The sequence below is a fragment of the Lontra canadensis genome, unplaced genomic scaffold, assembly GCF_010015895.1.
Source record: "Lontra canadensis isolate GAN:19392208 unplaced genomic scaffold, GSC_riverotter_1.0 scaffold1, whole genome shotgun sequence".
NCBI classification, from domain to species: Eukaryota; Metazoa; Chordata; class Mammalia; order Carnivora; family Mustelidae; genus Lontra; species Lontra canadensis.
This window is the reverse complement of record NW_022630995.1, coordinates 35,239,741-35,263,728: the sequence shown is the minus strand read 5'-3', so window position 1 is coordinate 35,263,728 and position 23,988 is coordinate 35,239,741. Positions and strand designations below refer to the sequence as shown.

The window sequence follows — 23,988 nt, the reverse complement described above, 5'->3', positions numbered from 1 at the left end:
CTCTATGAAGAAGAGGTCTTATGGTGCCCTGCAGTGTAGTGTCCCCTATTCCCTCGGGCCTGGTGCTTCCAGGAGTGTCTCCAGTGTGTGCTGTGTGTGCTCTGCTATTGTGACCTGACCACTTTATCCTTCAGACCAGTTGTCTGCAGGGGCTGTCTTTGTTTGTTGTGGGCAGTGTTTGGTCCCTGGCCTGAATGTGGTGCATTTTTAACTAGGTGTACTCTGGTCTCCTTGTGAAATGAGACCTGCCACCACCACCACGGGAACTGAGACCTCACACAACTCCTCATCTGGCAGGGGTTTGGGCTGGTCTTCTGGGAAAGGGGCCTGCTGTCCTGGGACTAAGGCAAGTGTGACTGGGAAGGACAGTTCCACTGGAGTTTGGGGGAACAGGGCTTGGTGTAAGCAAGGTAGGTGGTGAGTGTTAGCACTGCACTGGTTCCTACAGCTGGTCTTGTGCTTGTGCCGAGGAGCAGGAGGAAGGAAACGATACCTGTCAGTTCCTTTGTTCCCAGAGGGGTTTCCATGAATGCTGCCTCCCTGGGACATGCTCTGATAGCAGCTAACCTCCTCATTGTGTGCCTAGATGCTCTTCAGATTACTGTTTCCATGCTGTGTGTCCACAGTCGTCTTCAGGAGCAGCCGCAGTGTCCTCCAAGCTCTCCAAGAGCAAAGCATGCTGATTTTTAAAACTCCAGACTTTAAGCCCCACTGGTTGCAAGAACTCATGAAATGCAGGCCCTCTAGCTTGCCAAGCCAATTGCTAAGAGAATTCATTTTCCCCATGCACTCTCCTGTGTGCTAGTTTGTCTCCTACCCTTCTCTGAGACCATGGTTCTCTCCTCACCGCATTGGCCATGATCTGTTTCTCTCCCAAGCTGTGTTTCTAAACTTCCTACATCTTCAGTGTGGCATCTTCCCTACCTTTAATTGTGGAGTTTGTTCACCCAGTCTTCAGATTCATTCCTGGGGGATTTAGGATTTTATAATTATCTAGTTGTATTTGTGGGACTCGGCCACCATCTTCTTTTTTAAAGCTACCTACTAAATTTTTTTTTATTTTGGCTTCCAAGACACTAATCTACCCTGCTTTTCCTCCCATTTCTGTCTGTTACAAATAATCCTTTCTCACTTGACCTTTTAATATAGAGCCTTATGTATGCCCTAGAGAATAGTAGGAGATGATGTCAGAGATAGAACCAGGGGCCTGGCCATGCAGGAGCTCACTGAAGTATAATGAAAGGATTATTGTCAGTGCTAATAAAATTATACTTTTATATGTATAAATTCATAAAATACTCAAACACAGTAAAGTTTTTATTTACATAACTTCTATGTATTACTGTTAAGGAGCAACAAGCATCGAGAAGTATGATCTTCGTACAAATATGTGGACTCCTGTAGCAAATATGAATGGGAGGAGGCTACAGTTTGGTGTCGCTGTGTTAGATGACAAACTGTACGTGGTTGGAGGAAGAGATGGACTGAAGACTTTGAACACTGTAGAATGCTACAATCCCAAAACAAAAACGTGGAGTGTGATGCCTCCTATGTCCACCCACAGGCATGGCCTTGGTGAGTATAACTATACAGGTTTGTTCATGATACCATATATTAAGCTTCCACAGCATGTTTACATTCTGTACCAGTCAGAAGACTACTGGATAGCAGGTGAGTCAGGAGCAGTCAGTCACCAACCATTCCTTCACACGCTCCTTAACCTGAAAGCAGCATCTGGACAAACAAGCATATACATAAATGTAACAGCAACCAGCATAAGTAAAAACATGGATATTTCAGATTTTATCGTAGCATGAGGGAGTGATACGCCACCTTTTTAAATATGTGTTCTGGGTTGACAATCAGTGTTAATCTAACCTGAATGAAATGCTGCTTTAAAAATCTTTAGCATTGGGGGTGCCTGGGTGGCTCAGTGGGTTGGGCCGCTGCCTTCGGCTCGGGTCATGATCTCAGGGTCCTGGGATCGAGTCCCGCATCGGGCTCTCTGCTCAGCAGGGAGCCTGCTTCCCTCTCTCTCTCTGCCTGCCTCTCTGTCTACTTGTGATCTCTGTCTGTCAAATAAATAAATAAAATCTTTTAAAAAAAAATAAAAATAAAAATCTTTAGCATTATTGTTTTTCATCGATAGCCCCTGGTTTTTAAGCAGAAGTGGAAAAACCCAGAGAAATCCTGAGGTGGCACAGAGAATATAATGATAGAGATTTTTCATTCAATAATTCACTGAACTGACATTGATTAGCATATACTCTGAGCCGTGCTCTTTGCTCTGTGGGTCTACAAAGACGAAGAAGACACTGTCTTTATCTGAAGGAACTGATGTCTCACTCTGAGATGACAGAAGATAATTTAGGGTCCTATATCACAGGGCCTATCTTTTTTGATAGGGGAAAAAATAGGGGAAGTAGAGAGAATTATTCGATGAGAGTGAAGCAGCTGGAAATAGAATGAGATGGGGCTTGACATGTATCTGTTTCACCCTAGCTTTTGCTGCGTAACAAATACTCTGAAAGTCAGAGATTTAAAACAACCACCATTCATTCGGCCCAAGGATCTGTGGGTCTGCTGAACCATTCTTCTGGTCCAGGCTGCCTTGGATGATTTCTGCTGGGTTTTCTCATGGATCTCCAGGGGGCTGGCAGGTCAGCTAGGTGATCTCGTATGGCCTCATTCACATGTGTAGTGGTGGGCAGGTTGTTGGCCTGGGCAACAGAGACATTTGGGCCACATGCCTCTCATCATTCAGCCGGCTAGGCAGGCTTCTTCACATGGGGGCAGTCACAGGGTTTCAAAAGCAGCAAGAGAAGGCAAGCCACAGGGCACAGACTTTTCAAGCTTCTGCTTGCATCGTGTTTGCTAATGTTGCACTGGTCACAACAAGTCCCATGGGCAAGCCCAGGTTCAAAGAGGAGAGAAAAAGATTATTCTTCTTACATATATATATATATATATATATATATATATATATATGTATTTATGTTTATATTCATGTGTATATTTGAGTCTAGTTGATGCACAATGTTACATTGGTTTCAGGTGTACATCTTAATGATTTGACAAGTTTATACATTATGCTATATTTACCACAAGTATAGTTACCATCTGTCCCGTTGTACATCCCTATTTCATTATCATTGATATATTCAAGGCTCTGCCTCTTCTTCCCATGACCTACTCATTAGCTAGAAGCCTGTATCTCCCTCTCCACTCATTTTGTCCAGCCCTCCATCTCTCTCCCCTCTGGTAACCATCTGTTTATTCTCTGTATCTGTAGTTCTGATTCTGTTCTTTATTTGTTTTTTCATTTTTATTTCATTTTTTAAAAGATTTCTATTTATTTGAGATAGAGAGAGAGTGAGAGAGCACAAGCAGGAGGCAGGGGGGAGAAGCAGGCTCCCTGCCAAGCAGGGAGCCCAACACAGAGCTCGATCCCAGGACCCTGGCATCATGACCTGAGCTGAAGGCAGACGCTTAACCAACTGAGCCACCCAGGCACCCGTGTTTATTCATTTCTTAGATGCCATCTATGAACGGAATCATATGGCGTTTGTCTTTCTCAGTCTGCCTTATTTTACTTAGCATAATATCCTCTAGGTCCATTCATGTTGTCTCAAATGGCATGATCTCATCATTTTTACAATGTAATATACGTGTGTGTGTGTGTGTGTGTGTGTGTGTGTGTGTGTGTGTGTGTGAAAGATATTACATCTTTTTTATCCATTCATCTATTGATGGACAACTCTTCTTGGTGGGAGGAGCTGCAGAGTCACATTGAAAACAGCCATGCATTCAGCGAGAAGAATTTGTGGCCATATTGTCAATGTATCACCATTTGGAAAAGGTTTAAATTAGTAGCAATAAAGAATTTGATAGGTCATCATAAAAGATGAATTCAAAGATGGATGAGTAGCAATGAAGTCATAGTTCGGTTTCAATAGCATAGCCTTGTACTACATTCAATTTATTAATGCTGAGCACCAGAGTAGAGCTGCCAAAAAAAGTCAATAGCCAGTAATGAAAATTATCTAGGCATGAAGATTGGTCTGATAGTGGGAACAGCAAAAAAATCAGAGAAACAAGTGATTCTACTATTTGCAATTAGGTTTCAGTTCAAGACATTGTTTCAAGCTTGGTAAGGAAGTAAAACCAGAAGGTTAGGGGTAAAGTACTAAGAAGGGGAGCTTAAAATTAACTATATGAGATCTAACAAAACTATAGGATAATAATCTTGAGTCCGTAAAGTCAACTTATTACTTAGGCACAGAATGGGAATATATCTTAAAAGCAGCATGAATGAGACTTAAAAACAGGTTGACCATAAAATCCAGGGTCAATAGTGTGATTCACCTGCATACTTTCCCCCACCGTGGAGAAAAGAAATTTAATCTTAACTTAAGGTAAATTCTTATGGTATGTAGAATAAGAATGTCCATAATCCTGTTATGTTTTGTGCAGATCAGATTGTACATAGAATACTGTCATTACTTCTAGTTGCCATACAAAATGCTTTATGGAAGCAGATTCAAAGGGGAATGATCATGTAGTTCTTTTTTCCAGATTGTTCTGTCATTCTTATTTACTTATTTACCAGATAATGAATCAATGTTAAAATTTGAACTTAAAAACCTAACGGAAGTTAAAAAAGAAACTCTTACATAGGAAACACTCCTTTTATCTCTTTTAAAAATGTGAGAATTAAATAAATTTTAAATAATTAAATAAAGATTCCACAATTAAATAGATTTCATTTTGAAGATGTGGTTCTACTGCTAAAATTTATTTTCAGAGATATTGTTTAAGAAGTTGAACTAGATGCACCCATTAATTTTTCTTCCAGCTCTTTAATTAATTCCATGCACATATACACAGATAATTGGGTATATTTTTTATATATTTGGAACTATATACGTGGGTGTATATGTGTGGTTTGTACATACTATCCCCTTTACCTCACCTTCTCTTCTCTCAGATATCTCCATGTCTGATTTCATCCATATTTTTGTTCAAATGTCATTTTGTCCAAATGTCAGTTTGTCCAAGAGGTCTCCCCTGACCCTCCCTACCCTTCTACTCAGTTCCATTTTTCTTATTAGCATTTATCAATACCTGAAATATATTTTGCCTGTTTCCTGACTAAAATATTAGGCCCATGATGGTAGAGCCCTTATCTTTTATTAAACATTTGGCACTTAATAAATACTAAATAGATGTTTGTTGAATAAGGAAATAAATGAATCCGGCTTGGTTCCCTGGTGATGAATTACACCAATAGATTGTGGTATCAAGTCTAACTAGAGTGAAAGGAATAAAAATGATTTCTCAAATATACCTTAAATCTGAATTACTGAAAAAGCTTTTTATTATGGCAATGTGTACATATTGTATGGTTTTAAATAACTTTCCACTGTTGGACCTCAAGATACTGCCTTTAAAACTTATTAGACCAGAGCTGTAGAGCTACTTAGCCCCCTCACCCCCCCCCCACACCTACCAAGCAAGAAGAGCTAGAAAGAAACCAGGTATCTTTACCATAAATGTTTTCTTAATTAAATTTGCATGTTTAAGATTCATTGTACTACCCAAAGCAATCTACCGATTCAGTACATTCCCTGTCAAAATTCCAGTGACATTTTTCAAAGAAAAAGAACAAATAATCCTAAAATTTGAATGAGGCCACAAAAAAATGAATAAATAAAAACAAAACAAAAATAGCAAAGCAAACTTGAGAAAGAAGGACAAGGCTGGAGGCATCAAACTCCCTAATTTCAAACTATACTACATAACACATTATGGTATTTGACTTAAAAACAGACACATAGATGGATGGAACAAAATAGAGAGTCCAGAAATAAACCCATGCATATGTGGTCAACTAATTTACAGAAGAGGAGCCAGGAACATATAATGGGGAAAGGACTGTCTTCAATAAATGGTGCTGCGAAAACTGGACAGTCGCAGGCAAAAGAATGAAAGTGGACTTTTATCCTACAGCAGACACAAAAATAAACTCAAAATGGGTTAAAGTATTGAACATAAGACCTGGAACCAGAAAACCATAGATAAAAACGTAGGTGGTAAACTGTATATTGAGATTTCAATTAAAATGTGATCTTTAAGACATAGCAGCAAATCTGAAGTCATTGCTTCTTTTTTCTTTTTTTAAAGATTTTATTTATTTATTTGACAGAAAGAGAGTGAGAGAAGGAACACAAGCAGGGGGAGTGGGAGAGGGAGAAGCAGGCTTCCTGCTGGAAGCCCGATGTAGGGCTGATCCCAGGACCCTGCGATCATGACCTGAGCCAAAGGCAGACGCCTAACAACTGAGCCACCCAAGTGCGCCTGAAGTCATTGTTTCTTTCCTTTCTCCTTCCAGGTGTGGCTGTATTGGAAGGTCCCATGTATGCTGTAGGCGGACATGATGGCTGGAGCTATCTGAACACAGTGGAAAGATGGGACCCTCAGGCTCGCCAGTGGAATTTTGTTGCCACTATGTCCACCCCCAGGAGCACAGTAGGTGTGGCAGTACTAAGTGGAAAGTAAGGAAATATTTAAAATTCCTTTTAAAGCACAATAAGCCAAATTTATTGAGGTATACATCTAAGTTAAAAATATACATTAAAAAATACACAAAATTATGAAAGGGGAAAACTTTTAAGAGCGATGCAAACTTTTAAAATAGTCTCTTTATTGTAATTGTAAATATAAATAACTCACCATGTTAGGTTTTCATTCTAATATACCGATTTTATATATATACACAAATATATGTATGTATATATATATATAAAATATACTGGTTATATATATATACATATTTATAATTCTATATATAATAATATATTATTATAAATTTCAAGTTATTTTGTATGGAGAAATTTTATATAAATATGCAATAGAGTACAAGTCTGGAGGTTTATAAAGCTTTAAAAGCATATAGTGTTTTAAATGTAGTAGATGCCCTCTAAGTGTTTTCCTAAATAATTCCTTCCATATCGTCTACTGACTTATCTTTACTTTTACTTCTTTCTTATCTTGGTAAACTGCTGAAAACTGAAATGTACTTAGAAAGGTGCTCTCTTGGCTCTTGTCTTCTCTAACTGGAGTTAACAGATTTGGACAGAACCATCACCAATAGCTCTTGGTAACTCAGAGTTTAAACACATATCAAAGGCCTTTCTCCCATAAAATGAAGCCCTATATGGTTATTAAATAAATGTTGTTGGTTGCATACCTTTACTCACTCAAAAGGCTTTATCATCATTTACAGAAAAGAGAAGGAATCAAAGTTAAAAGAGACTTAAAATTATTTGTAGAATTTGGGGCACCTGGGTGGCTCAGTGGGTTAAAGCCTCTGCCTTCAGCTCAGGTCATGATCCCAGGGTCCTGGGATCGAGCCCGGCATCAGGCTCTCTGCTCAGCGGGGAGCCTGCTTCCCCTTCTCTCTCTCTCTGCCTGCCTCTCTGCCTACTTGTGATCTCTGTCTGTCGAATAAATAAATAAAATCCTTTAAAAAATAATAAAATAAAATAAAATTATTTGTAGAATTATATTGATTGATTGGTAAAAGAAAAAATGAGAAAATATTAGTAAAATTTTTATGAAAATTTATAAAATTTTTTATGACCTAAGGTCTTGGTTCCTCAGACCTACTAGTTATGTCCTACGTTTTCTTAGTTTTTAGCAGTATTACAAGTGATAAGATAGAGAAATAGAAACCCACTTTTTGAAATGTACCTGATCTCCACACCCCTCCCTCCATGTGTTTTAACTGAAGAAAGAACTTCAAAATTTATCACTACCTATCCTTCTTCATTCTTTGGTAGCAGAGTCAGCCACCAAAGAATCTAGTAATGAGAAAAAAGAGAGAAAACGAAACGTATCTTTTCTGTTTTCACCCTTCAGTTAAAATTTCTGGGAGTAGTTCATTGATCTAATTCTTGTTCACTGGCATATTTCCTAGCCTAGAAATAAATGTTTCTAAGAGCACAAAAAGGATAGCTGCCTTCTGTAAAATCTAATTTCTAGACCTACAGCAGCTTTAACTTTGAGGCATGGAAATAATTTACTTTCTCACTTTCTCTTGCTCTCTTATGAGAAATAAATATTTCAGTCTTTAGTTCATCTAAGGTACAATTTATTCGATATTAACACTGAGACCATCAAAGAATCGATCAGAAGCTGAAGATCTCTTATCTACTAACTATTAAGACATTGATTTTGAAATTTCAAGAGCTTACAGGACTAAGCCTTCTTTATGGTCTCACCTCTGTCCACATCTCTCCGCTCCCCCCCTCCTCCCCTCCACTCCCCTGTGCATATTACAATCCAACAGAACTAGCCTATTTGCGGGATGACTGGGTGGCTCAGTCCGTTAAGTGTCTGCTTTCACCACAGGTCTTGATCCCAGCGAGCTGGGATCGAGCCCCACGTTGGGCTCCCTGCTCAGCCGGAAGTCTGTTTTTCCCTCTCCCCCTCCCTCTCCCCCTGCTCATGTGCTCTCTCTCTCTCAAATAAATGAATAAAATGTTTTATTTTAAAAACCTAACCTATTTGTGGAAAATACATTTTGTTTCACACTCCCATAATGTTTTAACTCATTGCCTCTGTCTTTGAGTGTTATTTCCCCACTTTGGTGCCTGGAAAATTCAGCATCCTTGAAACTCACTCAGAAGTCTCTGGAACACTTTCCCATTTCCATTCCCATCTCCTCAACCCCCCCTACACTAACTGTCCCTTCCACCCTCAACATTTTCACTGTGCATAATTTGTATATGATTATGTTAAAACAAGAACCACTCTATTGTTGTTGCTATTTCCTAGTCCATGTAGATCAGGGTCTTGAGTGACCTGGTCTTTTCATTCTTACACATGGTATGGTACCTGGAACATAACCTGAAGTGTACAGTCTTACTGAAGAATGTTCCAGTACCACTTAGATGCGGTGGTGCTTGTAATCACCCCCAACAAGAGAATGTGTTAACCTGTCAACTAGCACTTTTCTAAGCTTGCTTTATTTATTTATTTTTAAAGATTTATTTATTTGTCCGTGAGAGAGGGAGAGAGCACAAGCAGAGGGAGCAGCAGGCAGAGGGAGAAGTAGGCTCCCTGGGGAGCAGGGAGCCCAAACACAGGACTCAATCCCAGGACCCCAGGATCATGACCTGAGCCAATGGCAGATGCTTAACTGACTGAGCCACCCAGGCACCCCTCTAAGTGTGCTTTAAAACAAAGTAGCAATATTTTAAAATATTTTGTTTGTTTCCATTTTGAGGTACATATCCAGAATATGAAAAAATAGAAATCATGTTTTTTTAAAGTATACAGTTGATTGAAAAAAAAAGTAACTATGCATCTTTTCTCTACTACTCCTTTATGATTTAGAATAAATCATTTCCCTGTGCCTCAGTTTTTTAATCTATAAAATGAAAAGCCTAGATTAACTATTGTTTTTGTTATTTTAACTTATTTTATAATGCTTCCTAATGCAAAATATAATTGTTTCTTTAGAGAAGAACTGTTTGAATGTTTTATGAGTTACATCTTGTATCTTGAAAATTTCAAAGTGTTACAATTTTTCTTTCTACCATGTTTGAGAGAAACTTTATTTAGAATTCCAATTGCTTGGGCTACTTTTAAGGCCCTGGCTGGCAAGTATTTTTCACAGTAGAATCTCTCTCTCAAATACAACCTTACAAAAACCCTGATACTTAAGACAAATGGAAACTCAAGATTATTACAGACTTATCTTAAATTTAAGCTCAAGTTTGTAGCATGTATTTATTATAAAAAATCGATATAGAAGAACAAGTCTGTTTTAAAGAACACCGGATTATTTCTATGTTTTGTATTTGTTGTTCAGTATAAAGAAAAATCCTGATTCACAAATAAGTAGCTGAGAAGATAACAGTTATTTTAACTACTAGAGCAATTTAATTGAACTCTCAGGAAACTTTTCAGTTAAATTGTTGATGTAGTTTGAGAGTATTAGAAATTTTTTATTCCTAAATTAAATCTCAATATCCACCAATCCCTTGCATTCTTGACCATAATTTTAAATGTCAGGCATGAGGAAGTCTTATTTTAAAGTCTATAGTGCAATGCAATTTGACACAATCACAATTTGACATAATGTTTCTCTTTTTATTTGTAATAGCTGCTGTCATGGGGGAAAGAGATGAGTTCTGAACCTTGTATGGCATTTAATTGAGCCAGATATTTTGAAAATTATTAAAACTTGGATTTCAGTGTCACCTGGATGGCTCAGTCAGTTGGGTTTTGGCCTCTTGATTTCTGTTTGAGTTGTGGCCTCAGGGTGGTGGGTGGGGGCCCTGCATGGGACTCACACTGGGCGTAGAGCCTGCTCGAGATTCTCTCTCTCCCTCTGCCTGCCCCCCCGCTCCGCCACCCCACTTGCACAGGAGAGCACACGCACATGCACACACTCTCTCTCTAAAAACAAAACTTGAATTTCAAATGCACCATTTTGGGGACCTCCTCAAGTACTCCACAGAATCCTGTTTTTAGAAAACAATTTGAAAACCATTGCTTGAGATAATGTTTCTTTAGGAAGTGTTATTGGTACATGTTAGGCCTTAACATTAGCTCAGTGTAAATGTTGTTTGTACGCTTAAGACCTAAAAATGACATTTTCTAGAAGAATATAGAGACAGAATTCATTTTTCCCCAGAAAAAATAGAGACAGAATTCATTCTTTCCCCCGAAACACTTAGACCATGTTTACCCTGTGTAAGGCACTATTCAATGTATTTTACATTTGGTCATCAATAATCCTACGAGGCAGGGCTTAGAGATGTTTTGAATGATGATATTCAGGCAGGTGAAGGTTAAATAACTCGTCCACAGTCAGAGCTCGTAAGTGTGAGAACCACATTTCAAATCCAGAGCCCAGCTCCAGAGTTCACCTCTTAATCCCTGTACTGCACCACTTTTCACAGTCAAGACCCATGAGTTCACTCTGAAGAGGGGACAGTGCCTTGAATTTGTGTGTGCGCACTCATGCATGCATACATAACGCACGCATGCGTGTACGTGTTTTTAAAATTATGGGTGTTTTCTAATTCTTGATGTCTCCTGATAGTCTGTGATCCATATTCAAACAATTATTCTACCAAGTATTAGTTAAAAATGAGAACAGTTTAAGAACAATAACACGAGAAAGTAGTTTTTGACAGATAAAAATTTTAACAAAGTTTCAAATGAATTTCAGTTTCCATACTATTAATACAAAGTTTAAAACAAGATATTGCCACACCCATATGTTGCTGTCTAAGATATGGTCATCTTCTCACTAAAGAACCACTTTGAGTGGTAGAGTGAACTTTACATTATGAATTAAAATGAATAAATGTCTTTAAAATATATATATTTACCCAAATATAAATACAAATAAAATATAAATATAAATTAAAAATATAAATATAAATAAATTTTCAAGATACAAGATGTAACTCATAAAACATTCAAACAGTTCTTCTCTAAAGAATTACATTTTGCATTAGGAAGCATTATAAAATAAGTTAAAATAACAAAAAGTTTTAATTGGCAGATTTTTGGCATAGCTCAAATATTATTTCCTGAGCTAAAAAATTAGTTAAATATTAACTAAGGCATCTGTAAATTCAAAATGTGGGAACTTTTATATAAGCAATGATCTGAATTTATTACTCTTAAAAAAACTATTATAAAAATATATTTTATATATATTTTAAGGTCAGAGTAAAAGACTTTAAGATCAATGCAGTATATTGACGGGTAATGAATTAAAATTCACCTGCTGGGCAACATTTAGGACATTAACATACCGTATTCATTTTAGGTAACTTACAGTATCCTTCTCTGCAGTAATTTAAATTAGTGGAGGATCACGGTTCGTATGTAATAAATATTAATTTATACGCCACTGTTTCAAGCAATCCTTTTATTCTCCTATTTCACTGCTGCAAGAACATCCCAGGTGACTGCTCACAGTACAGCTGCTCATTACTCTAACTGTGTCCTGGTTCTGCTTCTGACCCTGTATAAGCCTCTTAATCTCCATGAGCCTGTTTCTTCACCCATGAAACAGGAATATAAATGGTTTCCCGTAGCATTATTGAGATGATTAAGTTAATACAGGTAAAATATCTGGCCTGTGGTAGGGGCAGAGAAGGTTCATTTCTTTCCTTTATAATGTAGTCCTGTCTTAGCTATTTAAGAAAGAAGTCATGGTATATTTATATACTGCATTGTATCTATTCTAAGACACATCTTATGCCTCTAAAATTGTGATGTGTCTTATAATCCGTGGTGACTTATCAGAAATAATTGTCATTGCTTTCAGGTGAGTTTGTTCTTTTTTTTTTATGTATATACAGAGTAATAGCTGGTATATATACGTACACACATTTACATATGATATATACATATATGTAATTTACATATGACATATACATATGTCATATAATTGGTAGCATATCTTCTTGCTTGATGGCACATAAACTGAGAGTGTGTCTTAAAATCTATGGCACCGTAATTTCAATGAAATACCGTAAGAATAATCTCTTTGCCTTCATCATAATGATGGCACTCTTTTTTATTATTCTATTTGTTCTTACAGACTTTATGCAGTTGGTGGTCGTGATGGAAGTTCTTGCCTCAAATCAGTAGAATGTTTTGATCCTCACACTAATAAATGGACACTCTGTGCACAAATGTCAAAAAGGAGAGGGGGAGTAGGAGTAACTACCTGGAATGGATTGCTGTATGCGATTGGAGGACACGATGCCCCTGCATCCAACTTGACTTCCAGACTCTCAGACTGTGTGGAGAGGTAATTTCCTGTGAAGGAAAACTTTGTCTGACACTTCCAGACAAATCATTGACTCCTTATTGAACATCCAGCGCATGCAAGGCAGTTTCTTCCCAGCTTTGTGAACACTGGGTCGTCTGCTCTGGCTGTCTCCTGGTCTCTTTCCTAACAGCTTTTCTTGGATTCTTCTCTCCCCATATTACTGCCTACTTAAGATTTACCTTAGAATTGATTATGTAATTTATTAATTGAGTCATATGACACTTATTGTGTACATATTTCATATTGGATACTCTACCTGACAAGAAAAGGAAAAGAGCTTGATGAATTTCAGAGAGAAGTAGTAGGGACTGGGGGCTAAGGAAGAAGTGAAAAGGAGAGGAGCCTTTCTAACACATTTTGATATAAGGAAATACTATGAAATAATAAAATTTTAAAAAAACTAATATGGCTTAAAAGTTACACAAGTCGTCCAAACTGGCCTCATGAAACTCATGTATAGGGCCAGGTAAAGAACCTAATTACATCAGTGGACGATTTGGACAACAGTTCAGGCTTCCATCTGTTATTTTTAGTCTGGTTCAAGGAATGGAGAGGATTGAGTGGATTTAGGAGGTAGAGTCCATGGAGCATGTATGAACATTCCAAAGGAGAAGGGGATACGGTTCATTCAGAAAACTGAAAGGAGGCCACTCTGTCTGGGGGAAAAGAGAGGGAGGGAGACAGTGGCAGGAAAGGAGGCAGACTAGGGTGGAGACGGCGGCAGATCACATAGAATCTTAAGGATTCTGGATTTTAAAGAGCAATGGGAAGTTGATAAGTAAGTGTGTGTGTGTATGTGTGTGTGTGTGTGTGTGTGTGTGTGTGTGTTATTTAATCATACATGATTGGAAGAAAGTTAAAAAGTTAAATGCGGGCTTGATGACAATGAGTGCTTTCTGTGAAATAATAAGGATTGGTTTGTTGTCTTTTGAGAAAGCAGGAAAGTCTTTTGCCCTGTGTTAGGGAGAAAGTGATTCAGACTACGCTTCCTGTGTGTTACACTCCAGGAAAGGAATATGGAAGTCTTTGTATACTTTACCCCATAAGTTATAGGCTCACTGCAGTACTGCACCCAGTGAAAAATTGTTCATTGTGCAAGAGGTATTAGCATTTTAGCATGATGTATCTGCTCTTAGACAACTCTGGGCTGTTCTAATTAATATATTTCATGAAAAGAACAAGAAGGTTCAAAAGTGGACAGCTTTCATGATTGTGTCTGTCAGCCATCTCACCTAGCCCTTCATGTATTGATTTCCTCACATTTTCAGTAGATAATCGAAAATCTTACAGCAGTTTTCAGTATTTACTTTAGCTCTTTTGGATCATTAAGTGTTATGGATTTGCCAAATGAATCTGTAATATTGTAAATTAAAAGTTTTCAGGAAAATATTGATTTTTTTTCTAAAATATGTTCAAATGTACTTTAAATAGCAGTGATAAGATAAGGGTAGGCTTAAAGAACTAAACTACTTTTATTTTCTGGAAAGAAAAAAAATGTTAACATTTTACATGGAAAGAAAAATTAAATTGAATAAAAAGCATGTTCTGAAATAGGCATCTCAAGCCCTAAGAATAAAAAGTGAAATATTTTTAAGATCAAATACAAACCAAACTGTTAATAGGGCTTACCACTTGACTCTGTAATTAAAGCTGGAAGGAAATGAGGCTAGTTATTGCATATTTTATATATTTTTGTAATTTTGAATTTTTGTTACAAGAATGTATTCCTCGCTAATAGGAAAAAATTGTAACAAATGAACTGACTCATCTTTAAGGTAACATTTATCAAATGCTTACTGTGCATTTTCATTTAACCCTCAATGCTACCTGGTGAGCAATATTTTCACCAATAAAGAGACTAAGATGTAAAGATTTTAAGTAACTTTACAATACCATAGAACCAGTGATTGGAAAGATAAGGACTCGAGATTCTTCAGCCCAAATCCAAAGCCCATTCTCTAACCACTTTGCTATACACCTCTCCCAGGTGTTTCTGGATGTGTTGATATTCTTTTATTGAGGTATAATTGACATACAACATTTTATTAGTCTCAGATATATAACATAATGATTTGACATTTGTATACATTGAGAAATGATCACAGTAAGTCTAGTTAACATCCATCATCATATATAGTTATAATTTTTTTCTTGTGATGAGAACCTTAAAGATCTACTCTCTTAGCAACTTCCAAATATATAGTACAGTATCATTAACTACATCGCCATGCTGTACGTGACATCCCCATAATTCATGTATTTTATAACTAGAAATTTGTCCCTTTCGACCCTCTTCCTCCATTTGACCCACCCCCTCCATGCCCCACCTCTGGCAACCACCAATCGATGAACTTAGTTTTTGTTCTGTTTTAGAATCGACATATAAGTGAGACCATAGTTTTTGTTTTCTCTGGCTTATTTCACTTGGCATCATGCCTGCAAGGTCCATCCATGTTGTTGAAATGGCAAGATTTCATTTCTTTTTATGGCCAAATAATGTTCAGTGTGTGCATGCATATGTATGTAGTCTACATGTACCACATTTTCTTTATCCGGTCAGCTATTGATGAACACTTAGGTTGTTTCCATGCCTTGGCTACTGTACATAATGCTGCAGTGAACATGGGCGGTACATATGTCTTTTCAAATTAGTGTTCTTATTTCCTTTGGATAAATACCCAGAAGTAGAATTACTAGATCATATGGTAGTTCCCTTATTAATTTTTGGGGGGAATCTCCATATAGTTTTCTGTAGGAGTGGCACTAATTCACATTCCCACCAACAGTACACAAGGGTTCCCTTTTCTCCATATCCTCACCAACACTTGTTATTATCTTTTCAGCAGGCATTGTGGTTTTGATTTACATTTCCCTGATGATTAGTGACGTTAAGCACCTTTTTGTGTACCTATTAGCCATCTATATGTCTTCTTTAGAAAATGTCTATTGAGACCCTCTGCCCATTTTTAAGTGGTTTATTTGTTGGGGTTTTGTTTTTTTTTTTTACATTCTTTATATCTCCTAGATATTAACCCCTTATCAGATACATGATTTGGAAACATTTTTCCCATTCCATAGGTGGCCTTTTCATTTTGTTGATGGTTTCCTTTACTATGCAGAAGTTTTTAGTTTGATGTGGTCCCATTGTTTATTTTTACCTTTGTTGCCTTTGCTTTTTGATGTCAAATCCAAAAAAATCATTGCCAAGACCAGTGTCAAGGAGCTTACCTCCTATGTTTTCTTCTAGAAGGTCTATGGTATCAGGTCCAACATGCTAGTCTTTCATCCATAAACTGTTTTTACATAAAAATATTGTGAGAATGGGGTGCCTGGGTGGCTTAGTCATTGGGCATCTGCCTTCCGCTCAGGTCATGATCCCAGGGTCCTGGGATCGAGCCCCACATCGAGCTCCCTGCTCAGCAGGGAGACTGCTTCTCCCTCTCCCACTCCCTCTGCTTGTTTTCCCCCTCTCACTGTGTCTCTTTATCAAATAAATAAATAAAATCTTTTTAAAAAATATTGTGAGAACAATGTCAGCTCCAGTTCTAAAATTTTCTTTCAGATATGATCCCAAAACCGATATGTGGACTGCAGTGGCATCTATGAGCATCAGCAGAGATGCAGTGGGAGTCTGTTTACTTGGTGATAAATTATATGCTGTTGGAGGGTATGATGGACAGACATATCTTAATACAGTGGAGGCTTATGATCCCCAGACAAATGAGTGGACCCAGGTATGGCATTTCATTTTTCATTATTACACTTCTCTGTTTTTATTAAAACAATTCGTTTAATAAAAATGATCTCCATTTGTCAATACCAAAATATATAGCATAACATGATAAAGTCATCTCTTTGATTAAATATATGAAAACAAGAAGGAAGTTTAATTTTATGATATAATTAAAATCCAAAATTATTTTTAAAGAATAAATTAATACTCAGAGAAATTACTAATAGTTTTGATCTGCCACCATTTGCTTACTGGGAACTGATGAGATGTTCTAGTATTGATAGGCCAGACAGGACCACAAGAAAGCTGTGGCAGAGGGAGGGGAGATGGTGGAAAATAAGAAATAAAGATAGAAATCAGAAAAATGTGAACCACTTAGGCAGACATAAGATATAATTTTTAAATATTCAAGCCACTGATATTTGGGAGCAAATGAAATGTCTGGTCATCACCTAATAAAGATGGCAACCTTAAATTACATTAATAAGTAAGAAACTTGACCTGGCAAGCTTATTAACAAAAGGAATTCCAGCCATGTCTATTTCTGGAGGGGCTAGTCTTTCTAAGAATGATCTTTTGAGATCTTTGTTTCCATCATTACCGAGAACAGAATTAGGAATTTTGTGCCCCAGTTCAGAATCTGGTACCTAACCTGAAAGATTAGGTACCTAATCTGGTACCTAACCTGAAAGGTCAGATGTTTAATTGACCCAAGGTTTTTCTACATACAAGGAGCAATGGTAAGTACTGTCAAGAAACCAAAACTTAAAAGAATCCCCACTGCCATAGAACTTAATGACTTAAGTAGGTATAATCTGGGGGTGTAAGGGGAGAACCCGCAATGTAGAACAGTTGGTAGCAAGTGTCCCATGGTGTAGGCATTGAGTGGTGTAGGAAATCAAAGAGAAAAAATAAATTGGTGTTGAGAATGCTTTAATGAGAAGAAGTTGGACTTAAGCTAAGCTTTCAATTGATCCAATGCAAAATGTAGAAAGAAATGGGAAATTGTATGAGAAAACATGAAAGAAATGTCAGTGAAGAAGAAATACACAAGATATACTGAGAAAGCGTGGCTGGTTCTAAGGATCCATGCTTAGTAAGAGTAGGACGTCTTTCCCCCCCACCTTTTTAATTTCATTTCAATTAATTAACATATAATGTATTATTTGTTTTGGAGGCACAAGTCTGTTACTCATCACTCTTATATAATACCCAGTGCTCATTACAACACATACCCTCCCCAGTGTCCATCACCCAGTTACCCCATCCCTCCACCCCTCTCCACTCCAGCAACCCTCAGTTTGTATCCTGTGATTAAGAGTCTCTCATGATTTATCTCCCTCTCTGGTTTCATCTTATTTCATTTTTTTCCTCTTGTCCCCTATGATCCTCTGCCTTGTTTCTTAAATTCCACATATCTGTGGTGATATGAGTGATATGGAGATGTGATAATTGTCTTTCTCTGATTGACTTATTTCACTTAGCCTAATACCCTCTAGTTCCATCCACGTTGTTGCAAATGGCAAGATTTCATTTTTGATGGCTCTATAGTATTCCATTGTGTACATATACATCTTCTCTATCCATTCATCTGTTGATGGACATCTAGGCTCTTTCCGTAGTTTGGCTGTTGTGGACATTCTTATTGGAGGGCAAGGTTGGGGTCAGGATAGAAGTTGGCAGAGGCCGTGCTTCAAGAGTTTGGTAGTGGGAAGCTGGTGGAGACTTAACCAGGAGAGTGATACAGTAACAGAAATTTCATGTGGTGGTTGGGGACAGGATAAGTTGGGTTAGGGGCAAGGGAAGCAAAGGCTGAATAAAAATAAAACATATAGAAGGTTGCTTCACTTTAAGGCTTGAGGTGTCAACTCTAGAAATGGATTCAAAGAGATATTACCAAGTCCTAGCTGTTCTTTCTTTCTACACTTGCAGGGTTGAATTAAAGATTCAACTTCTGAATAAAATAGCAAATGAATGACCAGAGGGTGTCTTAGATAAGATAATGAGGTAGAGCATTAGAGAGAGGAGACAGGCTGTCAACAGGATAAGGATGAATGAAGATAATTTATCATTCGTGATGTTGTAAGAACCTTTGAGAATGTGATAGAAGCAAAAGATACTCACAGTGTAAAAAGTAAAGAGAAAAATAAGTAAATGCAGGAGCTAGAGGAGCATACAGTTTTCAAATGATGATAATAGAAAGTTAACATTTATTGAACACATTTTATGTACCAGGCTCTATTGGATGAGGAATCTGAGACAGAGAGGGTTAAATAGTTGACCCAAGCCACACAGTAAATCAATGGCAGTTAGAATTTGAGCCATAGGTCTTTTTCACAATAAAGGTAAAAATAAGAGAGTAGAGATTCCAGATGCTAGAAAGAGCAACATTGAAGGGCAAGAAAGAAGGGCAAGATACAGAATTGAAAGCAAAGACTGGTCCTCTGCAGACTGGAGGAAAGATCTCTTCCAAGGCTGGGAAAGAAGATGAGAATTGTAGAAAGTGGCAGGGAATTTTTAAGTGAAGAGGATAGACTATAAAAAAGGGACTTAGTATGTGACCTTGATCTTGTTTCTTAAATTTAAGTGTGGTCACTGGGTGAAGGGAAGTATAGATAATTTGAGAGCTTGAATCAGTACTGCAGAATTCCACTAGAAATTATGTGATTTGGGCGCCTAGGTAGCTCAATGGATTAAGCATCCAACTCTTGATTTGAGCTCAGGTCATGATCTCTGGGTCATGAGAATGAGCCCCACGTCAGAGTCCATGATCGGCCGGAAGTCTGCTTGAGATTTTTTCTCTCTCTTCATCTCCCTCTGCATCCCCTTCTCTAAAATAAAATAATTAAAAAAAAGAAATTATGTGATTATCTACCATTAGCCTCTCACTGTAGCAACATGAATGATAACCAAGGAGCACAGAAAGAGATGTAAGAATCTCTTTTTCTAAGGTGTATTTTATTTATAAGCTTAGGCCTAGTTACAAGAAATCTTTTGGCCAGTATTCGAAACTTGTTATTACAGGTAATTAATGCTTTATGCTGAATTACTATCAAAATTAATTACCTGTGACCACATAGCTATTTTGTTTGCATGTCCCTTCCATTACTATTTTTAAGCACCTGAATTTGAACTTACAACTGTAGAATATGAAAAATAAATGTTTTCCATTCAGTGTTCCAACAAATGGGCAAGAGGACATTTGTCCAGGGAATGAAATGAGGTTATAAAATCTGAAGCCATCACCCACCCTGCTGTCCACCTGGATCCAAAGCAGGAGTGAGCCCATTGTATTTAGTAAATACTCTAAGCTGAACTTTCTAGCTGGTTGTTAGGGAACATCAACTCTTTACAGTGTAAAGACTTCAGGTCTTCGGTGTTTGGAGAAAGGCTGCTCATTACAAACAGTCATTTTGATTGAAATGACTTAGAGTTTACTCCTAGAACACTCTAAGTAGAGATGGTTTTAAAGTGGGTGATTTGATTGTTCAAGGAGATAGAATAGGGATCAAAACACCTGATTCAGATAGAAAACAACTGAGAAGTCTCAGTTGAAGTCTGATATGTTTTTAAGATCCAGTCACTGGTCTGGAAAGGTTGGGAGAGAGGCCAACCTGACGAAGGAGTCATTTTGATGTCATGTATTTGACAATAACACTGTATTACATACCCCCGCATACATACGTACAAATTTTCTCAGTACTTTGTATTAGTCACCCCTTCTCTAAATACTGTCATTTTAAGTCTTAGGGCTTACTCTGCTCAAATTAATCCTTTAAAAGCTATCCTTGTCCACACTTGTAGTTTTGCACTCTGAATTGCTTGGTGTCTAGAGTGCTCAAAAAGAAAGGGAGAGAGAGGGGGGAAGGAGGGAGGAAGGAAAGAGGGGAGGGGGAGGAAGGAAGGAGAAGGGAAGGAAGAAAGGGAGGGAGGGAAGGAAGAAAGGGAGGGGAGGAAGGGAGGAAGGAAGAAAGAGGGAGAGAGGAAGGAGAAGGAAAGGAAAGAAGGAAGAAAGGGAGGAAGGAGAAGGAAAGGAAGGGAGGGGGGAAGGAAAGGAAGAAAGGGAGGGAGGGAGGAAGGGGAAGGAAGAAAGAAGGGGAGGGAGGGAAGGAGGAAGGAAAGGGAAGGAAGAAAGAAGGGGAGGGAGGGAAGGAGGGAGGAAGAGTAAGTGAAAGATTTAGGAATTACTCCTTATCCCTAAACTAAGATTCTGTTTCTTTCCCTAGCACCCGTCCTTATACCTCATTGTCATAGAGTTTATTCACCAGGTTTGTTTCTACTCCTAGGGTGGAGTTGGAGGAGGTGTATTTATTATTTATTTACTGTGCTAGGAAGTAGGAGAGTGGGTTTAGATTGTCCAGCCATGCACAGAGAAGTTAGTCAGTAAATGCGCAATGACTGGTGCCCTGGGAAAAAGCAGCCAGGCACGCAGCGACTCTGGTGTGCTCTGAAACAGCGTAGCTGTTACACGCCTTCTCTGGATAATACACGGTATTTTTGCCACTTGGGTCCTGGAGTGTTGGGCGTTTCCTCATTATCCATATCCCACATCCTGTTGGCCAAATAAATTGTTTCAGATAGAGTAAGTCCCAAATGATCTTTTCTTTTTTTGGAGATACCTTTAAAAAGAAGTACTGCTTAGTACTGTGCCCTAAACAGTTGAGTCTGTGACGCTTGGACTTCTGCAGGGGGCTTGGAGGATGGGCCGGCCCTACAGTAAGGCTGGGGCGGCAGAGTTTGGGAGCCACTCTTTGATGAGTACAGACTGTTTCAATATTTTACCAACTACGTGGTTTTATCAACAGTTGTACCTACACACCCAACAAATACGTCTTTTTGTTTTCGTGTTTGTGTTTGTTATTGTTTTTGTTTTTGTTTTTAGGTTGCTCCACTATGCCTAGGAAGAGCTGGGGCTTGCGTCGTAACTGTCAAACTATAATACAGTGCTTTGTTTTCAAAATGAAGATACCGTCTTCCTCATGAATTTACTAAAATTATTCTCCTACCAAGGGATACATTTTTAGCCAATTTGCAATGCCGCATTCCTGGGCACAGAGTGCCCAATCTCAAAGTGAAGACAGTCAAACAAGGTAGCAACGAGGGGAAGACCCGGGATTAAATCCTGCATTTCTCCGTTAAGTCATTTCTCAGTAAATCAAAACTACAGCTGGGGGACTGACACCACGTGTGAGGACAAATTCACCGCTCTAAAAACAGAAGCCTATGCTGGCTGGGGATGTCATTTATTAATAATCAATCACATTTTACTAACATTACCCAGACTTCTTTTACTACAGTGCACATACACCAGAGAACACTTTGAACGTTTGCTTTATAACTTTATCATACGTTGGTTGCAGTAATTTTTATCTGTTTAACCACAACTGCTGCTTTCATGACATACTAAACACTATGCTAATCTTCAGTTTTTTTTCAGAAACAGCTGCATTATATAGGCTTTGACTTGTGGACTTTTACTTCTCAATTGGCTTAGTCTCATGAATAAAGAAAAACGAGAGTCAAAACAATGACCAAATGCAAACGAAATGATCTTTGGCTTCTTTTAAAATGGTATTCCTGGTATTGTTAGATTCACTAACAATACAGGCTATGATATCCTCAAATTGGAACTGAAAGATGGTGTTTTGCAGTAAATTGAAGAGAGGCACATTTATGTTGAGGAAAGAAATGTCATATACCCTAACATGTTCTTTCGCCTAAGTAATAATTATATGGATTTGTTTTCTTTTTATTATGAAAGATGTTTTGATTTTTGTCTTTTGATATTGACAAAACTGTTCGGATATCTTATGTCCTCAAGTCTGGATTTGCCTCCTTTGCTTTGTTTCTCACATTTTGCTGCAGTTAGTAACCTTTCGTGTTTCTTCGTAATCAAACAGTTTGAGGGGAATGGGCTTATTGAATGTCTGAAAAATAAGTTTAAAGTGTTTATTACCCGAAGTTTTGTACATTTGTAAACTCCAATTACACATGTGAATGTTAATACTCTCAGAGAATTGTTTATTGTCTGCAAAAATGCACTGGGCAGCAACATTTTATGATAAATCCTTTAAGATATAAAAGTCATTAACTTATGTCTTAATATAAAAATGAGTATAAACTAAATTCCCATCTTTTAAAATACAATGCCGTGGTTAATGTGCTTTTACATTTTATATCAAGGTAGACTTCATTCTAATTGCTTTCTTTAAAAAATTAAACCAAGCTCTTTTTTTTTTTTACTGGGGGGGGAGTGCAGGGTGGGGAGGGAGGGAGCCAATTTTGAATGCTCTTGAAATGTTTCTTTGGAAACCAAGAAACTGAATGCTTCCATTCCCCAAAAAAAATCTTGTGGTCATCTTATTGGTGTGGCCACAAACAAAATACTGGTAATCATGAAAAATACATTAAAGTTTTCTATATTCATTATATTATGGATATAAATTCAATTCTTTTCATGACAAAGAGGGATCAGCCTTAGAGTATATTTATGTATTTAGGGGAAGAGAGAAGAAAAGAAGAGGAAAGTTTTAAGAAGCAAAACAAAACAAAAATCAAAAGCAGAAACGTGTTAGCACATCATCACCTTCTCGGGGAGGCTTAGGCCTGCGATTTGAAAGGAATCTATGCTTGTAGAAGCACAAGGATTTATACTTGTGATTATTCCTTTGAACGCTCACCCACCCACTCTCTGACTTCTTATGACCCACAGTGGAGGCCAGACTCATGTCAGAGTAAAAGACCTGATTCTCCTCTCTGAGGACCTTCCTTTTCTTTATGGGATTCATAAACCGTGCCTTTGATTTTCTACCCTGAGAGAGGCCGTTTTTTATGCAGTTTAGTACAGTTGGTCTTTGAACAACACAGGGTTTCGGGATACCAACTCTCTGCACAGCAAAAATCTGCATATAACTTTTAACCCCTTCAGAACTCAACCACTGATAGCCTCCTGTTGACCAGAAGCCTTACCAGTAATGTAAACAGTTGATTAACGCATATTTTGTATATTGTATGTATTAGGTACTGTATTCCTACAATAAAGTAAGCTACAGAAAAGAAAATGTTATTTTAAAAAATCACAAGAAAAAGAAAATATATGTACAGTATTGTACTATAGCGAAAAAAATCCTCATATAAGTGGACTTATACTGTTCAAACCCGTGTTGTTCAAAGGTCAGCTGTGGTCCAGAGGATCAGCTTTCCTGAATAGGAATAAAGAGAACCAATTCTTTCTAGTGACAGAATGCTCACCAAAATACTCTTTCCTCTGCTCCTCTGGGGTCTTCTGACTCTGGAGGAAAATATGACTCTCCGTATCCATCATCCAGCAGTAGCTGCCTTGACTTTTATTTGCTGGTTCATTGATGATGATGTCTATGTGCTCTTT

General features: G+C 37.8%; 1 protein-coding gene across 4 annotated transcripts in view; it reads left to right on the top strand.

The window, feature by feature from the left end:
• The window catches only part of KLHL5 (kelch like family member 5), a 90,748-nt gene extending 68,000 nt beyond the window's left edge, over window positions 1-22,748 (top strand). For 2 of the 4 annotated variants that reach the window (XM_032853281.1, XM_032853291.1), the window contains 5 exons: window positions 1,351-1,575; window positions 6,392-6,554; window positions 12,635-12,847; window positions 16,431-16,602; window positions 21,484-22,748. In XM_032853281.1, the coding sequence (XP_032709172.1) occupies window positions 1,351-1,575; window positions 6,392-6,554; window positions 12,635-12,847; window positions 16,431-16,602; window positions 21,484-21,540 (830 nt within the window). In that variant the 3' untranslated portion in view covers window positions 21,541-22,748. Of the gene's footprint in view, window positions 1-1,350; window positions 1,576-6,391; window positions 6,555-12,634; window positions 12,848-16,430; window positions 16,785-21,483 lie in introns of those variants that run through there. The other 2 variants (XM_032853272.1, XM_032853264.1) reach the window with 1 other exon arrangement.
• The last annotated feature ends 1,240 nt before the right edge of the window (window positions 22,749-23,988 follow it).